The 19,941-nt window shown below is 48.9% G+C and overlaps 1 protein-coding gene across 1 annotated transcript in view; it reads left to right on the top strand.

Moving 5' to 3' along the window:
• CEP104 (centrosomal protein 104) overlaps window positions 1–19,941 on the top strand; it is a 59,600-nt gene that overhangs the window by 7,477 nt on the left and 32,182 nt on the right. The window contains exons 2-11 of the mRNA XM_065896455.1: window positions 5,222–5,395; window positions 5,775–5,913; window positions 7,191–7,253; window positions 7,547–7,623; window positions 10,196–10,364; window positions 10,733–10,888; window positions 11,794–12,021; window positions 13,808–14,005; window positions 14,564–14,731; window positions 15,370–15,543. Coding sequence (XP_065752527.1) covers window positions 5,222–5,395; window positions 5,775–5,913; window positions 7,191–7,253; window positions 7,547–7,623; window positions 10,196–10,364; window positions 10,733–10,888; window positions 11,794–12,021; window positions 13,808–14,005; window positions 14,564–14,731; window positions 15,370–15,543 — 1,546 coding nt within the window. The remainder of the gene's footprint in view (window positions 1–5,221; window positions 5,396–5,774; window positions 5,914–7,190; window positions 7,254–7,546; window positions 7,624–10,195; window positions 10,365–10,732; window positions 10,889–11,793; window positions 12,022–13,807; window positions 14,006–14,563; window positions 14,732–15,369; window positions 15,544–19,941) is intronic.

Raw genomic sequence — 19,941 nt, 5'->3', positions numbered from 1 at the left:
AAGGCAACGGGTTCTGAGACGGGGATCTTTGGGGGTTCGTTAGAAACCCCCACTGTTTGAACTGTTTAGCACTCCAAGGCAGGGCTGCTTTACAGCAGTGGGGTTGAGCACCAGGAGCGTAGCTGTGGTGTCAGTAAGGACACAGAGATTCATCCCCGTCCAGAGTGTTGTTTCTCCGAGCCGATTAAAAGGGAGGGTTGGCAGAGCCCCCTGTGGTTCCTCAGAGCCTGGCCGTTGGGGTTAAGAGGACGCTGGAAAGGTTGCTTAGAGGCCTGAAGGTGCCTGCAGTGCTTAGGCTTTAATTATCTTTTTTTCCCAATGTCCTGGCTTTTTGCAGTAATAGCAGAGACCAAGAGGTTTTGTTTGGCGGGGAGGGTGGGGCCTCCATTTGTTGAATTGTCTAGCGTGCAAACGCGCTGATTTACCAAATTAACCAAACCTGGAGTGGACAGGGTTTCCCATTCCATCCTGGTCCTTTTTTTTTTTTTTTGGCTGCGTTGGGTCTTCACTGCTGTGCACAGGCTTTCTCTAGTTGCGATGGGCAGGGGCTACTCTTCTTTGTGGTGCATGGGCTTCTCATCGGGGTGGCTTCTCTTGTTGCGGAGCACGGGCTCTAGGCACGCAGGCTTCAGTAGTTGTGGCTCGCAGGCTTTAGAGCACAGGCTCAGTAGTTGTGGTGCACGGGCTTAGTTGCTCCGCGGCATGTGGGATCTTCCTGGACCAGGGCGCGAACCCATGTCTCCTGCATTGGCAGGTGGATTCTTAACCACTGCGCCACCAGGGAGGTCCCCATCCTGGTCCTTTGAACTGAAAGAGAATCCCCATTCAGCCCGTTAATGAACACAGAGTTAAAGGCAACCCAAGCAGATTCAACATCCAAAAGAAGACCAGAGTTTTCTCTAAAGACAGTCTGAAGACAACTACAATGGCCGTGAACAGGTTTTGCAGGCAAAGCCTGAATTTTGTTCCAGTCATCATGCTTAGGAAAACCTTTTGAAACTCTTAGTGAAAATTTCTAGCAAGTTCTTGGATTTCCTGCTAACAGTCAGGGTTTGTTTTTCCAAATCCCTTTCAGGATTTTCCCATCAGGCAAGTTTCATCCAATGTTGGGCCTGAGCTTCACCAGCAAGCATGTGGACTAATTGATATAAATCTGAGAAGCCAGGTTGATAAGTTTATAAGTGGATAAGTTCTTCAGCAAATCCATGGGGGTCCTCAGTTACTTTGGGAAATCTTTGACTATAGCTAGAAGTTCAGCTTTAGTCCAGGCAACATAAGTAACTAGGGATTTAGCATCTAGACCCCTAGAAGGCTTAGCTTTAAAAGGGCAGGACTTAATAAGTTCAGGGGAGGGGGAAACAGGGAGAGGTTTGGAGAAAAAGGGGAGTTCAGCAAGAGGGTTAGGAGCAGGTGGAGGGCCCAGAGGAGGTGAGGATGGGCAGAAGGGGAGGGAAGGTGGCACAGGGGCACAAGGGGCGGGGGCGGGGGAGAGGCCTCAGAGCCGTTTTGTCTTCTTTCAGTTTGTTCTCCTCTGTTAGTCTAGAAATGGTGTTTTGTAAAGAGGCAGTTTTATTAGAGTCCTGGATGTGTTTGGAAGCTCCAAGGTACCGATTAAAATAAGCATCCCATTCAGTCTGTTTAGTTTTAGAGCCGTCGCTTTCTAATTTGGTTCTGAGAGAAACAAGTTTGGAGAGGTTGAAAGTTCCCCATAATGGCCCTTGGTATTCTGAAGTATTTGAGGTTAAGTCAGTCTATTTAGTTTAAAATGTGCATGAGGAAGGACCATAGTTTTTAAACATAAAACCAGCCAGGGTCCCCGAAGGAGGGTGCCCTTAGAGCATTTAGGTGACTGGGGTCCCATTTCTTAGAGCTTGTCTCAAGAGCAAAAGAAAAATCCCTAAACAGCCTGATTCCAGTGGAATTTTACCAAAATTCTAGCACACTTCCAACAGGGGGAACAAATGAGTGAGTACTCACCTGAGGGACAAAGCCTTCCCAAAAAGAAAACAAGCAGATCCCAATAAAGTCAGAGCACTCAACCAAAAGGAGGGAGCTGACCCGGAAAGAGGAGGCTTCCTGGCCCGGAAGGAGGAGGGCTCTCGCTGCCAGGAGGGGAGGGGAGGGGAGGGGAGCGGGGCACGGGGCACGGGCGGCTGTCACATGTGGGTCCAGACTCTGTCTCCTCCAGAACCCATTTCTGCACACCATGCGATGTCAACCTTAAAAATAAAATAGCCAGTTGTTTTTGCCAGCAAAATGAGCTTATTCCACAATGGCAGAGGAATTGCAGTTCGGGACATGCAAACTGGTGAAAGCATAGGTGAGTCTGAGGACAAAGGAGAGGGAGAAACCTTATTTTACAGAGAAAAGGGGCACTTGGGAGGGGCTGCTTTGAACCTAAGTCCATTGGAGGAAAGCGAGGGTTTGGGGTGGTCACAGCATCTCATTGGCTGGGCTGTTACTGGACCAGGAGAAAGTGTCCCTTCTGCTGCTGGGGCAGCCAAGTCTGCTGCTCCCTGCCCGGATGAAGGAAGTCCATGCCTGAGACCCTCCCTGCGGGGCCTCTGGCTCCATTTTAGATGAGTTTCTCTTCACTGATTTGCACAGTGTATTGTCCCTTCTTTTCATCAGTTTGAGGGGTATTTTTGATTCATCTATAAACTCTCAATAAGCTACCTTTGAATAGCTAAATCCTAGTTCCCTGACCAGGGATCGAACCCAGGCCCTCAGCAGTGAAAGCGCTGAGTCCTAACCACTGGACCGCCAGGGAAGTCCCATAGCCCTTTTTTTGAAGGGCTTTAAAATATGCAGCTTCAAACTTTTGTCAGTCATCTTAGTTTTCCTTAAACAGTTTTGGAGGTTTGGTTTTTTTTTTTTTTTTTTTTTTTTTTGGTGGTACGCAGGCCTCTCACTGTTGTGGCCTCTCCCGTTGCGGAGCACAGGCTCCAGATGTGCAGGCTCAGTGGCCATGGCTCACGGGCCCAGCCGCTCCGCGGCATGTGGGATCTTCCCAGACCGGGGCACGAACCCGCGTCCCCTGCATTGGCAGGCGGACTCTCAACCACTGCGCCACCAGGGAAGCCCCTGTTTTTTTTTATAAAGGATTTTTTCCCACATGAGATTACTGTGTCCTTATGTCTAGAATGATCTCACTGCCAATTATAATGTCTATACCTTCCATTTAAAAAAAGTAAATATCTTAAATGTCTAAAGCAGTGCTTGACTGAAGGGTATTCAAGGCTCGAATTGCTAAGTTCCCAGTTTCCTGGCTGCCCTCCTGCCCCACATGCCTCTCTCTTACAACCTTGGCATTTAGGAGATCCCAGGGATCACCCCCCCAGAATATGCATAGTCACTGGCCCCACTTTCTCAGCAGCACTCTTCCCATTCACCCTTTCACGTCCCTCAGTTAAACACAGAAGTTTCCAGAGTCCCATCCATCCCGCCTGATGATCCTTCCTGTGCGCTTCCTTTCTGTCCTGTCCACTGATGGTGGCCCCTCTGCTAGGAGCGTGAGGACGGGCACGGGCCGCATGATGGGTGCGGTGCTAATGCTGAAAAGCTGGGGGAGGAGGCTGTTTGGGGCGGCTTGGGGAGCTGGGTCAGGAGTGTGTTTGTCTGGGTCACATGTGGCGCTTTGAGGATGCCTGCACTCAATGTCAAGTCACCAACGAGATGTGCAAGTTCGGACACAGGATGGTATTTACTTGGGGTTCCTCCCTGTTAGGAGGTTTCAACGCCATGGGGCAGGTGGAATGCCTCACAGTGAGTCTAGATAGAGAAGGGAACCTGGAGCCCAGCCCAGGGCACAGTCAGGGCCAGACGGGAAGGCGGCCCGAGGCAGGAAGGGGCCCAGGAAGTCAGGACCATGAGGTGTACATTGCAGTCAGCCTCGTGGAGGTCAGTGGTGGCCTGTGACCTTGGCCAAGGAGGCAGCTGAGAAACGGGGTGGGAGCTGGAGACGGAGTCAGGGTCATGGGAGGCTCCTCAGGCTTTTCTGGAGTGTATGGGTGTGTGTGAGTGTGTGTGTGTGTGTTGTGTGAGTGTGTGACTCTGAGTGTATATGAGTGTGAGTATGTGAGTGTGTGTGTTGTGTGTGTGTGTGTGTGAGCATTGAGTGTATTTGTGTGAGGGTGTGAATGGGTGTGAGTATGTGCGTGTCGGTGTGTGTGTTTCAGTGTGTATGGGTGTGTTAGTTACTGTGTGAGTGACTGAGCGTGAGTGTATGTGTATGAGTGTGAGTGAGTGTGCGTGTGTGTTGTGTGAGTGTGTGACTCTGAGTGTATATGAGTGTGAGTATGTGAGTGTTTGTGTGTGTGTGTGTGTGTGAGCATTGAGTGTATTTGTGTGAGGGTGTGAATGGGTGTGAGTATGTGCGTGTCGGTGTGTGTGTTACTGTGTGAGTGACTGTGTGAGTGTGCGTGTGAACGTGAGAGTGTGCGTGAGTGTGCGTGTGTGTTGATGGGGTGATCGGGTCAAGAGAAGGGGCAGTCTGGCTCTGGTGCAGTTCAGCTGGGGCTGCTGGGAGGAAAGGCGGGAGAGGGGCCAGGCCACCACTGCACTCGAGGAGGATCGTGACGCGTGCTGTCGCGTCCTCGGTGCTTCCCTGGCTCTAGATGCCCTCGATGCCCACTGTCGTGCGCGCCCAGTCTTGGCCAGCTCGGCACACACGCTGCCCGCTGTCGAAGCGTCGTGCTGCCCCCCGCCCCCAGTCGTGATCATGTACTGCAGTGTGACGTTCTAATGTTCTGTGTCCCTTCTGGGCAGAATTAGAAGCTCCAGCGTGGACAGTTGTAGGCTTCTCCAGGCCGCTGAGCGAGCGTTGAGAGGCATTCTTGAAGTACTGATCGTTGCTCACTCCACTCAGGATTCTGTAAAGCAAGGGGTTTCCTGAAGTGTTCAGGTTCTGGTGGAAAGTCCTTTGACTCACTAGTACAGCATCTTTAGATTGATGTTTTTATCTCGTGATAAACTTTGGGTTTCGTTTCAAACCACTAACTAACTGCTCCAAGTATGATTCACGCTGGGGGGCTGGCAGACCCCATCAGACCTTCACTCCAAGCTCGAGCTGCGACTGGAAGGCCAGAGGGCGGGGACAGCACCGGGGACCCGGCAGCGTCAGAACCCACAGACCTGACACGTACGTGGAAGCGTGGCTGCGAACATCCCTCGACCCTCTACGGAGATCCTGCAGATAAAACAAAAATGTGTTTGCTTTCAGGTTTTGCCAGTTTCCACAAGAAATTGTTCTTCAAATGGTGGAGAGATGTCGAATAAGAAAACTACAGTTGCTTGCTCATCAGTATATGATTTCCAGTAAAATCGAGTTCTACGTTAGTGAGAGCCTGCCTGAGTATTTCGCACCGTATCAAGCAGAGCGGTTTCGAAGGCTTGGGTAAGAATGCGATTTAACATGTACGGTGGGGACTCTTAGCCTAACTCCGTCTCAAAGCAATTGAAAGCTAAGGAGTCGCCCTTGCCCTTGGCGCTGTCTTACGTACGTGTGTGCGGGTGGAGAGCACACCCCTTCCGAACACCAGCCTGGTGCTCAGCACGCTTACTGGGCAGTGTTCCTGTCAGTCGTATTCAGGCCACTTTTCAGGGGCAGAGCTTATCTTAAGAGAACTATTTAGAACTTGACTTCTGGGCTTTCTTCCCTAGGGTTTTTCGTTCCAAACCTAACAACTTTCCTTGAAACCTGCAGAGCTCAGTGGGCACCGAAGGCAGCATATTTCCACATCAGCGTGATTCCAGAGTTGTGTTTTTTCTTTCAGCTACGTCTCTCTCTGTGACAATGAAAAGACAGGTTGCAAAGCCCGGGAACTGAAATCGGTGTATGTGGATGCAGTAGGACAGTTTCTTAAGCTGATTTTTCACCAAAACCATATCAACAAGTACAATGTGTATAATCAGGTGAGACACATGGGCCCTCCCCTTGGTGACACCCCTACCCCACCCCCTGCTTTGTGGCATCTGAGACTCCTCCTTTAAGGTGGTGTCTGTGGGAGAGTGCTAAGCTCCCTGGAGCTGCGTGCTCCGATTCGGATTCGGAGCCACCAGCCACGTGCGGCTATGCATGCTGGGAGCGTGGCTGGTCCAAGTGCATGGGCTGCATGTGTGACCCAGGCTCGGTTACACAAGGAGAGGAGGATGTTTTGGATACATTAGCTTTAAATATATTGTTAAAATCAAAAAATCAACTTTAAATGTTTCTTTTACTGTGTCGACTAGAAAACTTAAAATTACATATGTGGCTTTCATTATATTGGGTTGGGCAAAAAGTTTGTTCGGGTGTTCGAGGTTACAGCGCACGGAAAATCCGAACAAACTTTTTGGCCAGCCCATTATTTTTGTTGGACAGCACTGTTCTACGTAAACCCCCTAAACTTTTACAAGATAAATCCCCTGGTGGAAATTGAGAGTGCGGTTTAATGATGCATGCAGTCCAGAATCTCTGTAGCTCCCTCCCTCCCTTTCTTTTTATTTTTTTGGCATAAAGAATATTAGTGGAAATCAACTGTGTCCAAAGCAGTCTTGTTAATTAGCGCAGGTATTTACAGCACTCCCTGCCCCCTCCAAGAGGAATGCAAGCATTCCAGCAAGTCAGAGCTTTCTGCTGAGCAGGTGAGCTGAAGGAGAGTTCTGAGACAGAGTCGTGGTGCCTGGTCCGTATTTGACAGCAGAATTCTGAGCCTTTTCCCTCCTCCACCCCATCTGTGTATTCACCAGTAATTCCTCAGTTTTCAGTTCAGCAACCGTGATTCTCAAGGAAGGGGGTACGCGAAGGCGGCTCCTCCCCGTCAAGTGAGAATCGGTGCCTTGGACAAACCAAGCTATGTTAACGTAGGTTTTCATTTCATTGTCTAATTTACCACGATCATGTAGATGTGACCCCATCCTTAACCTTGAGCAATGGTTCGATATAAAGCTGGGTTAAAACTTTGGAGGTTTTTTAGCTGTATTGTTTTAACATCCTTTAAACATTAAAATACCCTCTTGGTTCAGCATTAGAATATTAACTTATATAATTTATAAAAGTCATTAATCTATATTAGCGTGAGATTTTACAGTTAAAGCATTTTGCTGTACCTCATCCCGTTTTTTGACAGTATGGCTCAGAGTTTGTTATAAAGGAGTTAAGTCATGTCAAACATTTTATACTTAATTTCTGTTGATTAACTCTTTCTTAGGTTGCTTTGGTGGCAATAAATATCATTGGAGACCCTGCAGATTTCAGTGATGAAAGCAATATTGTAAGTTTGGGAAGTTTCATTCCTGAAGAGGGACATTTATTTCTAACAAGAGGGGATCGTTTATTTTTGTCACAAGAGTATCATCCTAAAAATCCTCACAAAATTATCTGGTGAACAGCTAGCAGGTCATTTTCAGCAGCTGTTGTATTAAACTTTACTCGAGAATTTTAGTTGTCCCTCCAGGACACTAGGATCATTGAAGCTCCCTGACTGACACCTTTATGTCAAATCATCTCTGTTTTATGTTGTTCCTTTTCTCTCTGAGATACTAAGCATAACTTTTTCCCCCAAAGACCTCTAGAGAGAAGCTGATTGATCATTATCTAGGGCACAACACAGAGGACCCAGCTCTCGAAGGAACTTGTTCTGGGTAAGAGCCCCGCCCCCCTCCCCCGAGGCAATAAGTTTCTGTAACTTTCCTTGGAATCATGAAAGTGCAAGTCAGCTCCAAAGAAAGGATCCTGGAACTGGGGGCCTCTACATTCAGCCTGGAGCCGAATAAGCCACTGATGGGATTGTCTTAAATATACTGCAGATTAAGGTCACCCTTTTATTCAGCACATCTTCATTCACTGCCCTGCAGAGATGACTTCGTTTCTTGTATGTTCTGGTATTACTAGCCAGTTCCTCGAAAGCATTCAGATAAAAGCTCTGTCAGCCGTCCTTTGGTATTTTGGTGGCACAGGCAAATTCATAGGTAAGAATCGATGTATTAATTGACCCAGATTACCAGGTACCCCAAAGTTCATCTTATGTCTGCTTTAAAACCTCATTCCTTCAGGGAGTGAGAACCGCATGTCATCAGTTTCTGTAAGTTCCTCTCCACGCTCCTCACGTGGACAGTTATACAGATTTCGCTATCTTGCTGATTCTTTAGCAAGTCAGGCGTGGAGGGCAAGGCCGAGGGCACGGCACTTTACACCCTCTGTCCCTAGGTGCCCCTCTGGGACAGAGTCCTTCAGCACCCTTGTCATGTGCCTGCTGTTTATGAAAGTAGGGGGACCCCTTGCACAGGCGCCCGGCCTAAAGAGAAAGGGATTCAAAAGAATACCCAGGTCCCCTTCTCTGATGGCAACTTCCCAATAGCGAAGAGATAAGATGCTTAGATGTTAGTACACGGTTGACATTTGCACATGACCTGTGGTGTATTTCCACGCTCACACGCACATGGCCAGAACTGCTGGCTCTTCCGTTTGCATCAAACGTGGGGTCAGTTCTCTGTGCCGTTGCTCAGAGCCACTGAGTGGTGCTGAGTATGGCACGCTGGAGTGGAGGCCGTGCTTACAGTTTCGTGTATAAAAAGTCACGGTGCAGGGTGACCCATCATCCCGCCTACACAAGCTCCGCTTCAGTCCTCAGCCCGGATCCTTCCCGCCTGCTGGAGTCCTCACCTTGCCAGGTGGGGGTGAGAGCACGGGGGGAGCACTGACGGCAGGTACTTCCTTCAGCATCGTGGAGGTGCTGCCCCCAGCTTTGCCCTTGCTGAACAGGGACGACTGAGCTCACTTACCGGGTTTAGTATCTCCAGGGAAAGCCCTCTGGGGAATTGTGGTTTCTGTTTAAATCAGTTCTTTATCAAGTTAGCCACGGGGGATGGTAAACTGCAGTTTCTTGTCCTGACTCACCCCCCCACCCCGCCAGGGTTTTCCCGAAGGTAGAGGGAGGTCTTGAAAGGTTGTGGGCAGTGCCCGAGGCTGAGTCCACAGGCAGTGCTGGGGCATTGTGGAAAGTGGGCGCTGCTGATGCCTCGGCATTGCAACATCATTTCGTCCTTCGTAGGGTTTTTATACTGTAATGAAGTCTTGGTTTCACCTCTGGAACTTCAAGGCAGAGTGAGTTAGACTTGAGCGTGTGGTGTGTATTTAGGTAAAAAGAGTCAACGGATCTTGGAAGCACAGAAACGTGCTCTTGTTCAGTCATCACTGAGATGAACGGAGACGCTCACAGCCGCCGTGGCCATGTGCCCGCTGCTGTGCCCACAGCCGCCTGAGTCAAGGCCTGGGGAAAGGGGGTCCTGGCTGCTTTTGAAAGGTGATGTGGTCCCCTGTCCTGTTTGAGTATATTGTTAATCAACCAAACTTGTATGACAAATAATCTCTTTAATGATACTTGCTGTGTGCAAGGACACCCAAGGCGAAGCTAACAGCAGGTGTCTTCCTGCCTCTGATGCAGCAGATTGGGAGGCTCTGGACCGTGTCCCCTAACGCTTCTGTCGAGTAGTTAGAACGGCGTCCTGGTTCTAAATGTCAGGCCCAGAAGAAAGCTTCTGGCCGGTTATAGAATTGGGAGGAAAGAGGGAGGCGATGCAGAATCCGAAACAGGTGATTCAGATCACGTTTAGGTCATTTATTCTGGGAAGGATTTCTCTGATCTCCTGCAGGACTGGATGGTGATGTCATACGGTCAGACACTTTGAGGTACAAGCCCAGTGGTAGCAGTTCTCCATCTTTAATGCTCGTCACCATTACTGTGGCGTGAAATGCAACCCTGGACTCGGCCTGGGCCACCAAGCCAGCCTCTGCAGGGCTGGGGCCTGCTCATGGCTGGCTTTGGTTTTGGTTTTCCCACGTCTACAAATGATTCACATGCTCTGTCCTGTCCCTGCGCCCAGAGCAGAGCCCTGCACGGTCTGCGCTTGGGATATCTGCCGAACGAGTGAATGAACACACTGAAGGCTCAGATGCCCCGTGTGCATATAATTCATGGTCAAGAGCATAAGCTGTGGGGTCAGCAAGACCTGCCTGCGCTTGCTGTGTGACCTGAAGCCCGTTGCTGACTTCTCTGAGCCTCTGCTTTCTCAGCAAGAAATGCTCCGGAACGGGTGTGGGTGGGACCTTTCCAGACTGTCTGTGTGTCTTCAGCACTGAGCACGGGGCCCACTCTCCCCCTGCAGCGTCACATAGATTGAAACTGGCTCTAAAGTACCCTTTCCTTTCCTTTAGGAAGTCTGACTATATTTCCCCACTAGATGACTTGGCCTTTGACATGTACCAGGATCCGGAAGTGGCACAGATTATCCGCAGGTTAGATGAAAGGAAGCGCGAGGCGGCCCAGAGGGAGCGCTACGACGACGCCAAGACGCTCAAGCAGGCCATCGCCGACCTGCAGAAGGTACTGCCTGTGGGGAAGGTGGCAGCTCCGTGTCTAACTGCCCTGGTTCCTGCTCAGCAAACGGCAGGCCTCTGAAGGCTGCAGGGTTAGCATGGGTTCAGGGGCGTCAGCACATGAAGGACAGCAAGAGCACACACTCCTGCAGAGCCCTCCTCAGGGCCGCGGCCGCAGGAAATGTAAGATGTTTAAACTCCCGTGAGCTCGCAGGTGGCGATGGCCCGTTCCCTCCATCCCCCGTGACGTTCCCCTCTCCCCCCGACACGGAGTTGGTCGCCCACACTGTCCTCAAAGCGTTACTTTAAAACCGTCTTTGCACCTCGCGTGAGTCGGTCCACATGCGAAGCCAAAGCCAACACCGTGTGCTTCAGGTCGGGGAGCGGCTGGGCAGGTACGAGGTGGAGAAGCGCCGTGCCGTGGAGAAGGAGGACTACGACCTGGCCAAGGAGAAGAAACAGCAGATGGCGCGCTACCGCAGCCAGGTGTACGGGCGGCTGCAGCTGCACGGGCTGGTGGATGCCGAGCTGGTGGGTGGCGGGGCCCGCGGCTGGGACCAGGGACCGGGAGAGCCGTTGCGGGGTCCACGAGGGTGGTTGTGCGTTCCGCAAAACGGAAGACTTTGTCAGGCTCAGGCGACAGCAGGCCCGTGTCGTAGGCCTGGCCTTGACGCACTCTTGCAGGATTTGCAGAGGCGGAGACAGGGCAGGTCGGGTGGGAAGGCCTCCCGGTGGGCCACTGCATCTCCTGTTGGCAGCCCTGCCCACACAGCCCCCGGGAGTGGGGCGAGAGAGCACCACCCTGACAGCTCGGGCTGGGTGGGGGCGGGTCTCATGTCCGGAGCCCACGTTCCAGGCTGGGACGCAGGCCCGGCACCCAGAGGGCAGTGCAGGGAGTGCCGCCTCTGGCACTCGCTGCCAGACCCCGGGCTCCGTTCCTCCGTCCAACTCTGTAGTCTCAGACTCATTCCTTAGCCTCTTTGTACCTCGGTTTCCCCATCCCATCCACGGGGGTGAGAACAGGGAGCCTCAGGTGCGGTCGTCTGCCTGGAGCGCTTGCTCCTGGCCCAGCACATGGCCACCACTGAGTCCGTTGCACTCGTTCAGGTGACACGAAGTAGCCTGCTTTGCAGACACAGAGTGACCAGCACAGGCCTCTCGGGTCCAGCTGGGTGCTCCCTGCCCGCCTGTGGCCTCCCCACCACAGCACCCCGTGCACAGATGCTCATGGCCACGCTGGTGTTTTGGTACAGGTGTCACTTGAGTGGTCCACACAGTAACCATCCAGAGACAGTCGGGGGCAGTGACATGGCTATGGGACCTCGTCAGTGTGGGTTTCCCCCTCTGCCTTCCCAAACTAGCGCTCCCCTGGGGGAACAAGGGGTGTGTCTGGTGGGGCGGTGACACTAGGGATTGAATGGCCCGTTTCTCCCCAGATACGAAGGCCTCTGGACTTGCCCCTCCAGCCCCTGGTCCGTTCCAACAGCCCTCGCCACCAGCAGCCCGCGCTCTCACTGCCACAGCCAGAAGAAAGGGAGACAGAAAACCAGTTTGCAGACCCTTTCCTTCAGGAGAAGCCTTCATCGCATCCCCTGGACATTTCTCCTCAGCATTGCGTGGTGGACCGGTCACCCCCAGCCGCAGGTCCTCCTCCCAAGGCCCATGTAGGTAACTCATGTTCACGCTGTGGGCAGTTTATTCCACATGTATGTAGTGGGGACCCACATCATGCCGGTGCTTTCTCGGGGCAAGGGATGTATCAGGGTACAGAACAGTGACAGCCTTACCCGCACTGCGTCAAGAAGAGGGGCAAAAAAGCTGCAGCCAGAACATCGGCCAATGGCTGAGACACACTTCATCCTCTGAGCCTCTGTTTTTCTCTTTGCAAAGATGTACAGACATCTTCTTAAAGGGTGGTTTCCAGGATTAAATGAGACAATATTCGTCAGGTTCCTACCCTGGCCTGACCTTAGTAGAGCCTCGGTACAAGTCATATCCAGTTACCGTACCTGTTAGAACCTCCTGTGTGGCAGGGGACAGAAAACCTGGTTCAAACTGGGAGTTATTGGCGTTTATAACTGGGAATTTTAAGAGGTCATGTGGGTTCCAGGGTTGGTTTGATTTCTGTCTTGCGAGTCTGTTTTCTGTGGTTCTGAGATGCCCTCTCGGAAGGCCGGGCTCGTCACGTGGCCTCAGCTTCAGGTCTGTACGCTGTGCCATCTGGGGGAGAGCATGCGTCCCATTCTAAGCAGAGTCCCCAGGTTAACCCTGCTTAGATCGGCCTCAGTCACCTGCCACCTCAGGAGCAGTGACGAGGACTAGAGGGGGCAAAGGTGGCGACTGGCCTGTGAGGGCCTCCCTGGAGCCCCTGCCGTGCATGGCCATGTGGCCAGTAGACCCTGGGGAGGAAGGAAGGCTGCCAGGCGGGCACAGACAAGTGCTGACGGCAGCCAGAGGCCCAGGAAAGCTGGAGAGGCCCACAGCTGCCACACGGCCCCCACGCCCTTGTGCCGCTGGCTCTCCCAGGGCGTGTCTGTGAGCATTGCCATCCTCCCTCTCCCTCCAGTGATATCTTGTCTGTAACTTAATTGTTGTTTCACACTTCAATCAAAAAGTACTCTAATTTCTCCTTTTTTAGTACCTCAATGTGTTTTGTTTTACAAGTGTGAGTACATTTTAAAAGATGAGAAACTAAATCTCACATGTGTTGTACACCCAGTTAAGACCTCAGCAAGTATCAAGTATGAATAAACGGTCCTCCTTGTCTGTTCAGTGTCACCGTGACACCTTCCTCAGAAAGTGACTCTGGAATCGCTCTTTCTGCCCTCAGTTACCTGGAAGTCTGTGACGTGTGTACTTGTTTAATGTATATCTGTCTCCCCCTGAGAACGAGGCCCACCGAGGGCGGGGAGTCTGTCTTCCCGTCGCTCTTCGTGGGTCACCAAGAACAGAGCCCGGGAAATGTCTGCTGCAGGGTGCAGACAAAGGTGAATAAGGATCTGGAGCTTTGGCTGCCTGTGTTACTTCAAGGCTGCTGGGTACTGGATGCATTTAAAATGAGGCTTGAGAGTTGTTTCTCAGAAATAAACTAATAAACTAAGAAAATGCCAAGGGTCTTGCCAGAAAAAAACTGTAATGACCTTTACTGTAGTGACCTACTGTCAGCTGAACTGAAATCACTAGTTGTAAACAGTAATCGCGGCAGAATCTACATTGCTTGTTTATTAGGTCTGTAGTAAGTTTAGAAGGGAATAAAACCCCTGATCTAATTCTTTTTCAATTACACCCTATGGTATAAATTATTCTAACTTGACGAGACTGATATTTAGCGAAATACCATCATTCTGACCAGGTAAGTCCCAAGCAGTCAGCCCATGGGTGTAGATGGGGGTGGTCAGTATGTGGGGAGGATCCTGCACCGAGCCCGGCAGCCGCCCTGTCCTCCCGCAGCTCGAGTCCCTGCCCTACGATGAGCGGCCCCTTCCCGCGACCCGCAAGCAGCCTGGGGCAGTGGCCACGGAGCCAGAGACGCGGGACACGGACAGCAGCGAGCCTCCCAGAGCGGGCACCATGGGCGAGCCTGAGCCTCTAACGGAGAAGGCCTTGCGCGAAGCCAGCTCCGCCGTGGACGTGCTGGGAGAGGCCTTGGTAAGAACAGAAGCTCGTATAAACAGCCTGCAAACAACGGGCGGGGGCGGGCGGCTCCACAGGGCTCCCAGGCTTGCTGGTCCTGATGCTGCAACTGCCCTTTGTCCTCACTGCTCAATGGAAAAGTCCTTACGTGAAGCAGCACAAGCGTAAGCTAGAAGTTCAGATTTCGTGACAAGTGTATCCCTTTAAGCCTGGGCCTGATTTGTGGTGTTGACAGGGCTGGGTCCAACACCAGCTCCCGCCTGAGAGCACCGCCAGCTCCAGGGACGAGGACAGCAGAGCAAACAAAACATGAGCGTGTCACCAGCCTCAAAAGAGTCTCGTGCTGGAACTTTTAATATGTTCCATGTTTTAACATAAACTTAACTTTTCCACGTTAGGAGGAGTATTTCTCCAAATACACATACCTAGTGGGTGGAGGTCCTGTTATTAGAAAAGCTGTGTCTTGGTTTAAAACAAACCAAGGCCAGGGGTGCAGGGTGCAGGCTGCCAGGGCTGCTGGGGAGGGGATGTGGCCAAGTGCCCACTCTGAGGGGCCGGCTCCCGCGCTCCCAGGTGGCCGGGGCCTATTCCAAAACATGGTCGCACCGGGAGGACGCGCTGCTCGCCCTGTATAAACAGCTGATTGATGCACCGGCAGCAACCCCAAAGGAAGACCTGAAGAGCACGCTGAGGGCGGCCGTATTCCTCATCAGGAGAGCTGTCCGAGACATCGTGACCCCAGTGAGTCCCCACCCGCCCCTCAGGGGCCCCGTGTCTGCCAGAGAGCTGCCGGGATGTCCCCAGGAGGTCAGGGTAGCCCGAGAGGCAGCCTGGTCCCCAGTACCGTTGTCACCTAGCATGTGGTGTCACTAGGAATGAAGCTCTCGAGGAAGGAATGTGGTCGCTAAGGAGTCTGAGGTTTGTACCCGTGGGCCATGTCCTCTGGTCCATGTGTACAGAGGCCTGGCCACCACGACTGATACATGCCCCTTTATGTTTTTGTTCTTCATGACACCTGAGGAGCTTGGGAGTTAGCACCGACTTCTCCTGACCCTGAAAGGGCCTTAAGAATGAACATCCCACAGTTATACTGTCGTCTGCATTCACACAGGAGCTCATGCAGTTCAGTAGTAATGTCAGATATTTGGCTCATGGAGAGATGTCGGGGACTTTATGACACGTGGGAGATAAGAGCCTGTGCCTTCCATGTGCAGGGAACTGTGCCCACAGAGCAGTTTTCAGTTGGCCATTTCCAGTCCTTCAGACAGCGTGTAGTTTTCAGCGTAACGTTTGTGTTTATAACTAATAGTAAATTTCATGTTTTCTTTTGGTGGAATTCAGTGAGAGTGGATCATCTGTTTTTATCACTTTTTTCTTAGGTTTTTCAGGCATCTTTGAAATTGTTGAAAATGTTAATCACACAATATATTCCTAAACATAAACTGGGTAAGCTTGAAACAACTCACTGTGTGGAAAGGACCATTCCTGTTCTGCTCACGAGAACTGGAGATTCTTCTGCTCGCCTCCGTGTTATAGCTTCCAATTTTATTCAGGTATGAATTTCACCACAGAATTTGAAACCATAAATAATAAACACATAACTACAGATACTTTCTTAATACCTTACAAGATCCTGTCAACCCAAGAGCATCATAGATTATCCTCAGTGATTCACCATATTTTCCTTACGTTCTAAACCAGGTAAATGTTGCCTTGAACATGATTAAAATGTACAGTTTGCTTTTTCTAGTGTTTTTCTTATTCAACGTACACTATTTTTTAAATAAATAAAAATATGGAGAATTAAATCAGAATAGAAAAATGGGGTAAAAAAAAAGATGTGTAATGGTCTTGATCTAAATATTTTTATTCTTTCAGCAAACACACCTCCTCTAGCCTGGGCGCTGGGGGAAGCTAAGATAGAAGTGAGCGTTTAAGAGTTTGGGGCACACCGCACTGTGCGGCTTGCGGGATCTTTGTTCCCCAACCAGGGGTTGAACCTGAGCCACCGTGGTGGGAGTGCCAAGTCCTGGCCACTGGACCACCAGGGAATTCCCAGCCCCAGGGAATATTAATCATCGTGAGCTCTCCTGGAGGTCCCTGTCTTGGCACTGAGACCCAGCTTCACCCAACAGCCTGCAGGCTCCAGTGCTGGAACACCTCAGGCCAAACAACTAGCAAGAAAGGAACACAGCCCTACCCATTAGCAGACAGGCTGCCTAAAGTCATACTAAGCTCAGAGACACCCCAAAACACACCCCTTGACACAACCCTGCTCACCAGAGGAACAAGACCCAGCTCCACCCACCAGGGGGCAGACACCAGGAGCAAGAGGAACTACCACCCTGTAGCCTGCGAAAGGAGACCACATATTCAGTAAATTAGAAAGAAGAGAAGACAGAGAAATATGCTGCAGACAAAGGAGCAAGGTTAAAACCTACAAGAACAACTAAATGAAGAGGAAATAGGCAGTCTACCTGAAAAAGAATTCAGAGTTATGGTAATAAAGATGATCCAACATCTCAGAAAAAGAATGGAGGCACGGATGGAGAAGATACAAGAAATGTTTAACAAGGACCTAGAAGAACTAAAGAACAAACAAACAGTGATGAACAACACAATAACTGGAATGGGAAATACACTAGAAGGAATCCATAGCAGAATAACTGAGGCAGAAGAATGGATAAGTGAGCTGGAAGATAAAATGGTGGAAATAACTGCCAAGGAGCAGAATAAAGGAAAAAGAATGAAAAGAATTGAGGACACTCTCAGAGACCTCTGAGACAACATTGAACACACCAACATTCAAATTATAGGGGTCCCAGAAGAAAAAGAGGGGACTAAGAAAAGATTTGAAGAGATTGTAGTTGAAACCTTCCCTAACATGGGAAAGGAAATAGTCATCCAAGTCCAGGAAGCACAGAGAGTCCCATACAGGATAAACCCAAGGAGAAACATGCCAAGACACATATTAATCAAACTAACAAAAATTAAATACAAAGAAAAAATATTAAAAGCAACAAGGGAAAAGCAACAAATAACATACAAAGGAATCCCCAGAAGGTTATCAGCTGATTTTTCAGCAAAAACTCCACAGGACAAAAGGGAATAGCAGGATATATTTAAAGTGATGAAAGGAAAAGACGTACAACCAAGAATACTTTACCCAGCAAGGCTGTCATTCAGATTTGATGGAGAAATCAAAAGCTTTTCAGACAAGCAAAAGCTAAGAGAATTCAGCACCACCAAACCAGCTTTACAACAAATGCTAAAGGAGCTTCTCTAGGTTGGGGGTGGGGGGGGGGTGGTAGAAATATTCTTGTTTCTACAAACAAGGAAACTAAGAAATGGGAAAGCTTGCTAGTAAAGGCAAACATACACTAAAAGGAGCAAATCATCCACACACAAATATGATATCAAAACCAGCAATCGTGAGAAGAGGAGAGCACAAATGCAGGAAATGGGAATTGCATTGGAAGGTAAGAGACCAGCAACTTAAAACAACCTTGTTTATATATAGACTGCTTATAAAACCTCATGGGAGGGCTTCCCTGGTGGTGCAGTGGTTGAGAATCTGCCTGCCAATGCAGGGGACACGGGTTCGAGCCCTGGTCTGGGAAGATCCCACATGCCACGGAGCAACTAGGCCCGTGAGCCACAACTACTGAGCCTGCGCATCTGGAGCTTGTGCTCCGCAACAAGAGAGGCCACGACAGTGAGCGGCCCGCACACCGCGATGAAGAGTGGCCCCCACTCGCCACAACTAGAGAAAGCCCATGCACAGAAACGAAGACCCAACACAGCCAATAAATAAATAAATAAATAAATATTTTTTAAAAACCTCATGGGAAATGCAAACCAAAAAAACTACAATAGATACACAAAATAGAAAAAGCAACCTAAATACAACACTAACGATGGTCATCAAACCACAAAAGAAGAGAATAAAAGCAAAAGGGAAGAAAAAAGATCTACAAAAACAAACCCAAAACAAGAAGATGGCAATAGGAACGTACATACTGATAATTGCCTTAAATATAAATGGATTAAATGCTCCAACCAAAAGACACAGACTGGCTGTGCATGGATACAAAAACAGAACCCATATATACACTGTCTACAAGAGACCCACTTCAGACCTAGGGACACATACAGACTGAAAGTGAGAGGACATAAAAAGATATTCCATGCAAATGGAAATCAAAAGAAAGCTGGAGTAGCAATACTCATATCAGACAAAATAGACTTTAAAATAAAGACTGTTACAAGAGACAAGGAAGGACACTACATAATGATCAAGGGATCGATCCATGAAGAAGATATAACAGTTGTAAATATTTATGCACCCAACATAGGAGCACCTCAATACATAAGGCAAACGCTAACAGCCATAAAAGGGGAAAGCGACAGTAACACAATAATAGTAGTGGACTTTAACACTTCACTTTCACCAATGGACAGATCATCCAAAATGAAAATAAATAAGGAAACACAAGCTTTAAATGGTGCATTAAACAAGGTGGACTTAATTGATATTTATAGGACATTCCATCCAAAAACAACAGAATACACTTTCTTCCCAAGTGCTCATGGAACGTTCTCCCGGATAGACCGTACTTTGGGTCACAAATCAAGCCTTGGTAAATTTAAGAAAATTGAAATTGTATCAAGTATCTTTTCCGACCACAACGCTGTGAGACTAGATATCAGTTACAGGAAGGAAACTGTAAAAAATACAAACACATGGAGGCTAAACAATACACTACTGAATAACCAAGAGATCCCTGGGGAAATCAAAAAATATCTAGAGACAAATGACAATGAAAACACAACAATCCAAAACCTGTGGGACACAGCAAAAGCAGTTCTAAGAGGGAAGTTTACAGCAATACAGTCTTATCTCAGGAAACAGGAAAAATATCAAATAAACAATCTAACCTTACACCTGAAGCAACTAGAGAAAGAAGGTCAAAACCCAAAGTTAGTAGAAGGAAAGAAATTATAAAAATCAGAGCAGAAATAAATGAAATAGAGACAAAGAAAAATATAGCAAAGATCAATTAAACTAAAAGCTGGTTCTTTGAGAAGATAAACAAAATTGATAAACCTTTAGCCAGACTCCAAGAAAAAAAGGGAGAGGACTCAAATCAATAAAATTAGAAATAAAAAAGGAGAAGTTACAACAGCCACCATAGAAATACAAAGGATCATAAAAGACTACTACAAGCTACTATATGCCGATAAAATGGACAACCTAGAAGAAATGGACAAATTTTTAGAAAGGTACAGCCTTCCAAGACTGAACCAGGAAGAAATAGAATATATGAGCAGACCAATCACAAGTACTGAAATTGAAACTGATTTAAAAACTTCTAACAGGGAATTCCCTGGTGGTCCAGTGGTTAGGAGTCTGTGCTTCCACTGCAGGGGGCACGGGTTCCATCCCTGGTTAGGGAACTAAGATCCCACATGCTGTACAGCATGAACAAAAACAAAAGTCCAGGATGAGAAGGCTTCATCAGCTAATACTATCAAACATTTAGAGAAGAGTTAACACCTATCCTGCTGAAACTCTCCCAAAGAATTGCAGAAGGAACACTCCCAGGCTCATTGTATGAGGCCACCGTCACCCTGATACCAAAACCAGACAAAGATACTACAAAAAAAGAAAAGAAAATTACAGGCCAATATCACTGATGAACATAGACGTAATCCTCAACAAAATGCTAGCAAACCAAATCCAACAACACATTAAGAGGATCATACACCATGATCAAGTGGGATTTATCCTAGGGGTGCAAGGTTTCTTCAACATATGCAAATCAATCAATGTGATACACCATATTAACAGTCTGAAGAATAAAAACCATATGACCATCCCAGTAGATGCAGAGAAAGCTTTTGACAAAATTCAACACCTATTTATGATAAAAACTCTCCAGAAAGTGGGC

Source organism: Phocoena phocoena, chromosome 1 (genome assembly GCF_963924675.1).
Source record: "Phocoena phocoena chromosome 1, mPhoPho1.1, whole genome shotgun sequence".
Taxonomy (NCBI): domain Eukaryota; kingdom Metazoa; phylum Chordata; class Mammalia; order Artiodactyla; family Phocoenidae; genus Phocoena; species Phocoena phocoena.
Note: the sequence above shows the minus strand (reverse complement) of the source record. Positions and strands in the feature narration are given on the sequence as shown.